At 52.5% G+C, this 10,482-nt stretch overlaps 1 protein-coding gene across 1 annotated transcript; it reads right to left on the bottom strand.

Moving 5' to 3' along the window:
* Positions 1–55: 55 nt before the first annotated feature.
* Positions 56–10,411, bottom strand: GRHPR (glyoxylate and hydroxypyruvate reductase). The gene is made up of 9 exons (XM_011366208.2): positions 10,262–10,411; positions 8,466–8,596; positions 7,979–8,051; positions 7,314–7,430; positions 5,954–6,042; positions 4,679–4,783; positions 3,777–3,912; positions 2,267–2,397; positions 56–394 (listed from the first exon to the last, which is right to left on the bottom strand). Exons 1-9 carry the CDS (start codon positions 10,342–10,344, stop codon positions 273–275), a joined length of 987 nt encoding a protein of 328 aa, XP_011364510.1. The 5' UTR covers positions 10,345–10,411; the 3' UTR covers positions 56–272.
* Between the last annotated feature and the right edge of the window lie 71 nt (positions 10,412–10,482).

The following is a 10,482-nucleotide window of genomic DNA, read 5'->3' as shown; positions in this document are numbered from 1 at the left end:
AGGTAAAGCAGATGCTCTTGTCATTAGCTTCTGCCAGTTACAGGCCAACACAGTCTCTCAGAGAATTATTTAATAGAATTACATGCTTTTGGCTCAGATGTTTCCAACCACAAAAGTGGCAAGCACATCTATCAGCACCAGTCTTCCCTCCACGGAATCAGAAGAGATCGAACTTTTCCTTAGCTCCCGTCCTGTGGGTCCAAGTCAAGCACCTGCAGCACCTGACAGCACCCTGGGCCAGTTTGATTCCTGGCCCTCGCGGTCTCATCTGGCTACAGCTTGAATTCACTGGGCATTGGCTCCCCTCTCAGGCCAGCCAGCAAGTTGTTAGCTGCTAACAAGGACATGGTGTTTCGGGTTCCATAGGTGGCACTGCCAATGTGGGGCAGGATCACTGGAAAGAAGAGGAAGAGAGTGAAGTAAGAGGGTGGGTCACGAGCCTTAAAGCAGTCACTGCTTTCATGGCTAGGGCTTGCCAGTAAGAACAGAGGCAGCCTGCCTCAGTATTCCTTGATTTGCCTTTTCTTCTACTGTCACTAAGCACTCCACTCCCCTCAGGCCGAGGGCTAGAGTAAGAGTAAAGGGAATCCAGGTTACTGACAACTAGACACAAGAGTGACGAGGGATATGTCCCCTAAATACAAGAATGTTGACCTAGAAGGGGTCTTGGAGCTTATCTAGAATCCAACTCTTTGGTTATCAGATAGTGAATGGTGCCAATTTCACTGCTCATCCACACCCTGTGCTCCCTGAAAGTGATACCGCAGGGCTTCTGATCTACAGAAACAATGACAAGATGAAATACTGGACAGCACACTGTGGCCCCACTGCACAGCAAGTGAGGCCACTTGTTCCCAAAGAGTGCCTTTCAAAAGCCATTCCCTGGAGCACTGAGCTGAACTCCAAGGCCCTGGGGGGATGGGGCAGTTTTCTAGGCTGTGGACACAGGCTAGACAGCACAGCCAATATTCCTTTTCAGCTGGCAGAGGGGTGGGGATGGTAGAGTTCCCAAGGGCTACAATAATGGGAGCATTCACTGGGGAAGGCAGCTAAGGACCTTCTCTTTGGCTTTCTATTCCAGAATATAAATAAAGGACGGACTGGCCTAGACAAGGGCCCTAAGGCCCTTGCCACTCAGGCTTTGTATCAGTCTAGGGACAGAAACCATCCAGCCACCTGAACAGACAGAACTTAATATAAAGAACTGTTAACTAGGTAACTGAGGAGGCTAAAAAGAGAACACTAAGGCGGCACTACTCAAAGCATGGTCCCCGGCCCAGCAGCACTGGCGTGGGAGCATGTTAGTTAGAAGCAAACATTCTCAGGTCCCCTCAACCCCGATCTATTGAAGCAGAAACCCTTGGGGGCCCAGTAACCTGTGTTTGATCAGTCCTTTCAAGTAACTGAGGAACATAACAGTTGAAGAAACCCTGCACTAAGGTGTGACAGAGACAGTGACTGGAGGAAGCATCTACCTCCCTAGGACTAGGGGGACAGAGGCAAAGGATGGGATCGTTAACACTTAGAAGACTGAAGGAAGGGCCTCTGCAACTCTGCCTCTCCAGACCTCTGCGGCTGGGGCACTGACTGGCGGTGGCTTGTGTCTGAGGGGGCACAATGGTTAACCGCGTGCTGGGAAAACTGCGAACGATTCCCCAGCCACTACAGGAAGGAACTGCTACTGTTAGTGAAGAAGCTGCTGCATGCCTCTCACAGACAGGAAGGCAGGAGGGAGCCAAGTCTGCTCCCTCCAGCCTGTCGGGCTGCCTCCAGCGTCCATACTGACAGGGCCCAGCAGAAACGGGGCGTGCAGAGTCCCAGCCGCTGCACCATAAAGCAGAATACACAAGGGTAGGTTTGGAGACGAGCTTAATAATGGGCACAAGTTACAAATAGGTATTGTAAATTACATATGTGACTTCTCACAAACTGACAACAGCAATTTACAGTATGGGTTTTACCTGTTACCTGTGACTAGCTATGAATATAAGACACACAGTCAACCCACTCTTTTTAAACAAACCCACTCACCTAACCCCCCCCCCCACCTCCATTCACTCCTTTAAGGATACAGACCTAGGCAAGCATGCTCAGGAGGTCCCTCCCCTATGTCGTTATGTACCAGTGCCACTAACAGCATAAACATTTATGGTCCCTTTGTGTTTGGTACTGTTCGTAGCAGCTTCATGCACAGCACCTCCAGATCACCTACTACTGTGGTCCTGTCGGACAGGAGATAACTGAGTTGGGAAAGCACAGTTCTTACCACAGTTCTTCAGGGTCAGGAGAGGGTGGTTTGTGGGCAATGGTTCTGGGGTCGTCACGTCCAGTCCAGCAGCTGCAATCTGGCTGCTAGTCAAGGCCTGGTACAGGTCATCCTGGTTTACCACTTCTCCCCTGGGAATGACAGCGGTGATATGGGTGCCCCGAAGCTCCCTCAACCCAGGCTCCTTCTCTCTACCCTTTAGGGCAGAACAACCCAAAGAATGAATTTTCCCACCAACCTTGGCTTCTAAAGCGGAAAATTTTATATATACTTGTATATGTCTGTATAGTAATTCAGGTCTTACAATCAGAGAAGCCCAGCCCTGCCACTTTCTAGCTGTGTGACCTTGAACAAGTGTCTCAAATTCTCTGGAAGAGGAAGAGGAAGGTTCCTCTTCCGTAAGACAGGAAAATACCACCTAACTCCCAGGAGTACTGACATGCACTACTGCATGAACAGGATCCGGAAGTCTGCATTTGTATAGGGCCCCATCCAGGTGTTTCTGATCTAGTGAGTCCCCAGACCACCTGCTAAGAACCACCACAGGGTGCCATTAGTCACCTGCCCAATCGAGGGCAGAGACACGAGGATATACCTAACTATACCCATCTGAGTAAGCAGTCTTCCTTCCTATGACTCAAGAACTGGTTTGCTAGAGACTTCATATCGTGCACTAAATAATACTCATGCAGTCATACATAACACAGCATCCTGCACAATACTGGGTCCGAGTGGGTGTCCTGTAAACGGAAGCTGTGACACTGTAGGCCATCAGTATGAGCCCTGTGTTCATGCCACCTCCAGATACCTCCTTTGTAGCTAAACATTAGTAATTGCGGGAGCCTCTGGGGTGGAGAGCCCTAGGGGTGACTTCATCTAACCCCTTCCCTCACCTTTGTTTGCCTCCAAACTGATTTAAGCAGGTTCTAAGGATACCAGTTAGGAAGGGGTTAGAAGGATAGAGGAAGGTCAGCCCCCAACACATGCCCAGTGGCCTGAAGGCAACCTCGGGACATTTTGAAGAACCAAGACAGCCCGAGTTTTAGGTCTGTCTTCCCAGAAGCATGAAGGTACAAGCTGTCACTGACTCACACAGACAAACCCAGGCTCAACACAATGGAAAGTGGCCTCTGAAGGGCTGTAAGACAGTGACATCTGACCCTCTGCAGTACAGAGGAACAGGGGCTACCCAACGTTACCTGGGAACTTGCTGCCATCATGCCTCCATTTACTGAACCAACAATGCAATGTGCCCAGCCCTGAGCCAGGCTGGAGGGACTGCTGGAAACCAGACACACCAGGTCCTGCTCTCACAGCTTCTCCTCCCAGCCTGGGCGTTTTACTGTATGTATTTGAGTTAGCTGGCTGGTTGGTTTGTGGAGACTGCCAAACTCAGCCTGAGGTCTCATTGACAACCCATGGGGACGAAAAACCTCAGATTACAGCAGCAGGGACAGCCCCTCTGTAGGCTCACCCAGTGACCCATGGGAGTCAGGCAGCCCCAGGATACCTGCTGATGTTGACAAACACGGCTGTTTTCTTCATTTGCTGGAAGAAGGCCCTGTTGCAGAGCCCCTTGGTTGCAGGTGTTAAGGAGCAGGCCACGATGATGAAATCAGACTCGGCGGCCAGCTGGGAGGTGGTCACTGGGAGAGGGAGGGAAGGCCCAATCAGATGCTGAGTCCCAGGTTAGAGACAGCAAGAGGGTAGGAGACCAGACCCTTCTCTCCTCCCATAATGGAAACTCCCCAGGTGTTTCCTGAAGGCCTTGTCTCCACCTGGACTACTCTGATAGCTGTACAAAGTTGACAGCCACTCATGGGATCCTGGTATATTATATCATTCACCCAGCCTCTTGGTCTAACAGATGGGGAAATTGAGGCTAGAGAGGGGCAGGAATTTGTTCAAGGTCACACAGTAGGAACTGGGCCGCTCTGGCTTTCACCAACTTCAGGACCCAAAGTGCCAAAGGGCTAAGGAATGGCTGACATCCAGCCTACCCTTTGAACACCAAGCTGTGCATCCCGCCGAGGGACTGGATCCACCTGGACACGGGCTGGGGCGGGTAGTGCTCGCCAGTTTATTAAGGAAACCGAGTGAAAGTTTCCAGCAGTTCCTTCCATCTGTCATCATTCTTGCTGTTCTGCCCATGGTGACAAGGGACTCTGAAAGGTAGACCTGAGTGTTCTGCTGGCACTGAGAACTCACTGTGTGGCCTAGATAAGTCTCTGTGCTCCCTCAGTGGGCCTCTGTCCAGGGCAGGTAGATTAGATAACATCTAAGGGACACCTCAGGCCCTGGACACACCTGACACTCCTGCATTCTGCCTGCAAATGCTAACTATTACAGAAAATAGGGAGAACCCTCTAAGCATGCAGATGGGGCTCCTGTGGAAATCGAAGTTTTACCTACCAAACTCTGCCTGGAATTCTGCTGCTTCCTTAGGCTTGGGCTGGCGCCCTGTGTATAGAAATCTCTGGACACCGAATGGTTTCAGACGCCGAGCAATGGCCTGGCCTGGAGACAAGGAATCAGAGTCATAGCTTATTCCTAGGACTTCAGAGGGCAGAGGCAGCAGCACCCAGCAGCTAAAGGGACAGGGAGTCCTTGGTGGGAGAGAGGGACAGATCCTTCCCTCAGCACAGTCCCAACACTAACTGGTCCAGCCCGTGTAACCAGCCCCCAGCCAGCCCACAGCCTTCAGGGGTCCATGTGATAGCCCTTCAAAGAGCTGGAGGCAGCACCACAGCTCCTCCGTGGCTGTGATTGGCTTATGCTGTCCTTACATGGCCCCAGCCATCTTGAGGGGCATTTACTAACCTTGAGTATGGGGCCTAGTACCCCAGGAGAGGTCTGACTAAACAGTCCCTTCCATCTTTCTGGACCCACTGCTTCCGTTAATGCAGCCTCAGACCTCATTTCACTTTTAGATGGCATTGCCAAACTGCCAACTCACCCCAATCTGTAAGACTTTTTCACATATGCTGCTGCTGAGACAAGCTTGAGCAGTTGGAATTTAGACTCAGCACATGCCCTAAAGCTGGAGAGTTCCTCCAAACAACTTTCTAGTGTGAAAGGCAGGGCTGCTAGCGGGCCAGACAGATTATCCCCACTTGCCATCCTCACTCTTACTTCTGCACCAGGCAGGATGCCAGAGAACCACTGACAGCTGCCTGGCTGGGCTCGAGCCTTTATGCCAAGCTTCTCCAAATGGGGGACACTGGAAGAAAAACAGATCTGCCTCATCCTCAGAATCACAAGTAAGCTCTGCTCATGAGACCCTCAGGTTCCTGAGTTAAGGCTTTATGAGGCAGATGCCTTCCAGAACCCAGCGCGGGCTCTCCCCCAGTAAGCCCTTCCTAAAGACTCCAACTCAGCCATCATCGCTTTCACCTGTTCTGTGTGGAGCTGCAGGCATTAAGAACCCTGGCCCTTACTATTTGCTTCTTTCACCTAGTGAGTTCTTAAGGAATTCCAATGTTTCTTTTTTTCATTTTTGCTTTTGCCCGTTTTATGAAGCCTGTGTCTTCTCATTAGAGGTATCCCTACTGCATGCAAAGTGCACTGATAACACACAGTCATGGCAACCCTTTCCAAAGAAGGACTATCAGTATCCAGACACATGGAGCTGGAGACAAACCAAGCCATGAGAGCCAGAACGGGCAAGAGGGTAGTTTGGGGCCTCACCTATGCGCCCCAGCCCAATGATGCCGACGGTGCTCTCCTTGAGGCCATAGCCACACAACCACAGGGGCTTCCACGAGGTCCAGCCACCACTGCAGGGAGGGAGAGGGGTAGATAAGAGGCCCCAGCCTTAGGCAAAGATGAGGGCCCACTGTGAATGCACAGACCCGGCACCCTGGGACAGGGGCTGTGGTCCAAGGGATAACCCCTTCCCTCCAGGTAAAACGGCTGAGAGTGCCATGAGTTATCCCCTCAGCCACTCAGCGCTGCTGACAAGCAGCAGGAATGACTCATCCTTTAAAGCCACTGGGGACAGAGAATCTGGTAGGGCCATAGAAGTTCTCATCCCATTTTGCAGATGGGAAACTGAGACCAGAAAGGGTGAACCTGCCTGAGGTCATACAGCTAGGGCAGGGTTGGGAACAGCGGGTTGCAAACTTGGGATCTGGGATTCCAAAATTAGTATTCTCAGCACCCCAGGGAAGTAAAAAAAGTAAAGCCATAGCCTCACCCGTTGCCCTGGGTGGACACGGGAACAGAGCCTGTCTTGAGCTACCGCCATTAAAGGTGCTGACACCCCAAATAGGAGGGTGAACGGGATATTCAGCACTCTGTGTGATCAGCCCCATGCTGCTGTCCAGCTCTGCCCCTGCCTATGCAGAGCCTATGCTCCTGGTCCACATTCTCCGAGCGCCTGCATTCGCATGCCTCCCGGACTTTGCTCAGGCCAGTCCCGACACCTGGAATGCCCTCCGCAACCCTGGATATACAGCCCCAAATCCCTGATCTGAAACCCGCAGGCCAGATTTCAAAATGTTTCAGATTTTAGAAAGGTAGTATGGTGCATATGCTATATTCTACCTAACACCCTCAGCAGCATCTGGGGTGGTACACTGTATCAAACACCGTGCTATATCTGCAGCAAAACATGAATAGTCACACTGACTGGGAGGAATAAAAACCATAAGCAGCCTCCTGTTAGTTCAAATCAAGTTTTGCTACCAAAAGATTTATGAAACAATCTTCCAGATTTCAGAGCTTTCGGATTTCCGCATTACAAGGGACGGTGGACCTGTCTCTCTAAGCGCTCAAGAGGATGCCCACCTGCTACTTCTGTAAAGCCTCCCCTGATCCACCCTCCTCTACCCGTCTCCTCACCTCCATTATTCTCTTCTCTTGGGATTTCCCTTTATGTCCTATTTATTTCAGCACTGCCTTGCACTTTAGTATTTTTGCTTTGTCTGACCCCCCTCACTAGATTGGGCACATCTGGGGACAGGGATCACATCTGGGCCAGGGAAGCACTGCATGTACAGAGCCAGCTGCTGAGTGGAGCCAACCTTTCTGCCAGGTGTTCACTCACTTCTTCACTTCCTCAATGGCTTCTGGCAGCCGACGACAGGTGGTGAGCAGCAGGGAGACAGCAAGTTCCGCAGTGGCGTCTGTCAGGACATCTGGGGTGTAGCCCACACGGATCCCGCTATGAATCAAACATCTGGTGATATAACACTGGCCTCAAGCACTTTCACCAATTTCTAATGCTGGGACATTTCCATGCTGCCGCTTTGCTCCCTCTTTGTGCTGCCCGCCGGGAGCTGTAAATGAGTACTCAGGAGTGGTCAGCCTCATTCCATTTCAATATCTCCCGTTTGGGGAAGGACATGAAGATGGGACATGAGGGTCCAAAGTCTGGGGCAAGGAATTACTTAACTTTTCTGAATTTCTTCATCTAAAGAGGGACATAATACTTGCCTTTTCTACTTCGAGGGGTTATTGTTGGGGGTCAAAAAGGTAATGAAGGTGAAAGGGTGCTGGCTACCTGGCCAGATATTACCCACTGTCTCTGACTTCTTGGGTTTATTTTAACTGACCTGTGCATATGTGGACAGATTTTTTTCATCAGCCACCTCACAGTCTCACTGAATGGTCAGGGATATGAAATAAAAACAAAGACTCAGCTCCTCTTCCTCCTTGCCTGGTAGTCACCGTTCACTCCAGGTCCCCCTCTAGAACCCAAGCTGCATTTACCGCTTCTTGATTTCATCCAAAGCCAAGTGGTCGACGCCCACGGACAATGTGCTGATGACTTTGAGATTGGCTCCTGTTGTTCAGAGAAAGCATTGTTTCGATCTTTCCTTGTGGGATTCAAACCCTCCCACACACTCCAGATGGGCCCAGAAGGAGCAGGGGTTTGCTAGGGTTCATAAAGCAAGGCTGTGTCTTGGCTGGACAAGGGCCCGGGGCCTTGGGATGCCCTCCCCCACACCCTGCTGCCTCCATGCGTGGTCTTTGCCCTCTGAAGTCCGTCCTCCAGAGATTTGCAAGCAGGAGAGGAACAATGTGTTTGCCAGATGCAGCTGCACACAACTGCTCCCTCTTGCCTAGTACTATAGCCAATGCCTCAACTCGAATAGGTCACTGCGGTCCTGCTCGGGGAGCTAGCAACAGTAGGCTGATGTGCCCCATAGGCCAAACCACCCTCAGAATCCTCCCCAGGCCTACCCAGGGCACACACCTGCAGTATCCAGGAGCTTCTTGTCCACAGAGTCAGAGAGGAGGCAAAGCAGGCCGTGTGCTCCGGTCAGGCCTCGCTCCAGATCCTTGTAGGGGATGGGCTCATCTGAGTCCCACTGTTCCACTTCACAGCTAAAGGCAAAGGAAAGACCACTCAGAAGCAGGGGAGCCCCTTAGATGCTCCCAGGCCTGAAAGTCCCCCCAGCTACATCTGCAGCCCCCTCTCAGAGTGGGAAACATTGCCTTTTGCTTGCTCTGGCCTTAGGCTCCCTGAGTCTGGCTGAAGGGAGTTGGGGTCAGGTATGAGCAACTTCAGAACTATCCTGAGAGGGTGGCTGAAGGGCTATCACAGGGCAGAGAGGGCTGAGAAGAGCCTAAACTGAAAGGAGAAAGTCATGGCGACAGTTCTCAGCTCAACACAAGAAAGAGCTTTCTCACTCTCACAGGAAGCCTCATGGGGAGTGAGCCTCCTGGCCCGAGGTGGCCAACTGTTGGGAAGCGGGGGAAGGGGTGTGTGTGTGTGTGTGTGTCAGGGGGGGCTGTTCCTGAATCAGATAGGACTGGATTCCATGTTCAGTTGCATGTCCTGTCCTGTGAGTCCATGAAACAAAAAATTCTCGTACTTGGACTTTGCCAGGAAGGACAAGATCAAAGCAATGCAACATGAAGCAGTGTACTTATGGACACTTGGGCATGTTTCCAAGCTCTGGCCATTTAATTCTGTGCAGCCAATATGTATGGAGCATATGCCAATCACGAGATGGCTGCTGGCATCTCTCACAGCACCCTCCTGCAGTACCCGGCCAACTAAGCCCCAGGCGTGGGCTACTTTACACATTCCTTCCCACAAGCATGGCCCTGTGCTACAGCAGTGTGTGATACTGCCTTTTTTTTTCTGCCTTTCCCTTCCCCTCCATGCTTGGTACCTGACAGGTCCCCAGCAAAGTTCTCCCTTCCTGACATTAGCAGGGCAGATCAATAGGCTGCAGTGCTGACTGCAGCCAGACAGAGTTGAGTTCAAACCCCAGCCCTGCCACACACATAGCAGTGTGACTTTCGGCAAAGTACTTAACCTCTCCCGGCCTCAGTTTTCTCATCTGTAAAACAGGAATTATAATACCCACCTCACAGTGTTGCAAAGATTAAAAGAGTTTATGTATACATATATACATATGAAGCACTTGGCAAGCACTTGGCAAAGCTGACACGCGGCGCTTCAGTTTAAGAAGTGTCACGAAAGGCCCCTGCCGACCGTCCAGAGGACCAGATGGGTGACTGCCAAGGTCTCTGACCCCGTTAAGTAACCTTGGAGGGTAAAAGATTAACAGCCTGGACCTTGCATCATGAGCGGTCGCCCCTCTCCCCAGGCCTCACCCCCACTGCAAGCGCCAGGGGAGCGCAAGTTCCAACGTCACTGCAACGCGCCTGGAGAAAGCTGGGCGGTAAAAAACTTTACGCTTCCCCAAAACTCCAAGACTGTCCCGGCGGGTCAAAGGTTGGAAAGTCTGGTCAAGGCCCGGGAACAGGATTCCAGCTCTATCTGGCCCCTGGGACCGCCCCATCCTCCCCACCAAAAATAACTGGGGCATTTGGAGGTCGCCCCCAGCCCGCTGGGGCGCAGTCCCGGCCGCCCCCAAAGTAGCTCTTGGAGACGCTGAGTCACCCTGTGTGCGGGGGTGCCGGAGATCCTGGGGAGGTGCCAGGGCTCCGCAGTCCCTTCCCCGAGACCACCCTCAGCACCGCGCGGGGGGCAGGGAGGCTCGGTGCGCGGAGCGGCGCGGGCTGCCAGGCTCTTACTCTGAGGCTCGCGCGAGGGCGGCCCTGCCCTCGGCGGGGATCCTGCGGGTAATGAACACCTTCATGAGTCGCACTGGCCCCATGCGACCTGCTACCGCTGGACACCGACCCGGACCACTGGGGCCGGAAGCGGGACGCGACGTGGGGGCGGGCCCGGGGCCTCGGAAGGGGCGGGCCCGGGGCTGGAGAGGGCTGGCCGGGGGTGGGCGGGGCGCGGGTGG

This window comes from Pteropus vampyrus, unplaced genomic scaffold (genome assembly GCF_000151845.1).
Source record: "Pteropus vampyrus isolate Shadow unplaced genomic scaffold, Pvam_2.0 Scaffold123, whole genome shotgun sequence".
Taxonomy (NCBI): Eukaryota; Metazoa; Chordata; class Mammalia; order Chiroptera; family Pteropodidae; genus Pteropus; species Pteropus vampyrus.
The sequence above is the reverse complement of the archived record's forward strand: the minus strand, read 5'-3'. Positions and strand labels throughout refer to the sequence as shown.

Bases quoted from the DNA above. Each gene is read 5' to 3' on its own strand.
- GRHPR (XM_011366208.2), bottom strand. From the start codon at position 10,344: ATGGGGCCAGTGCGACTCATGAAGGTGTTCATTACCCGCAGGATCCCC. The intron at 8,597-10,261 runs GTAAGAGCCTGG...CTTTGCCTTTAG, and splicing joins GCCCTCGCGCGAGCCTCAGA to CTGTGAAGTGGAACAGTGGG. The intron at 6,043-7,313 runs GTGAGTGAACAC...CCCTCCCTGCAG, and splicing joins GCCATTGAGGAAGTGAAGAA to TGGTGGCTGGACCTCGTGGA.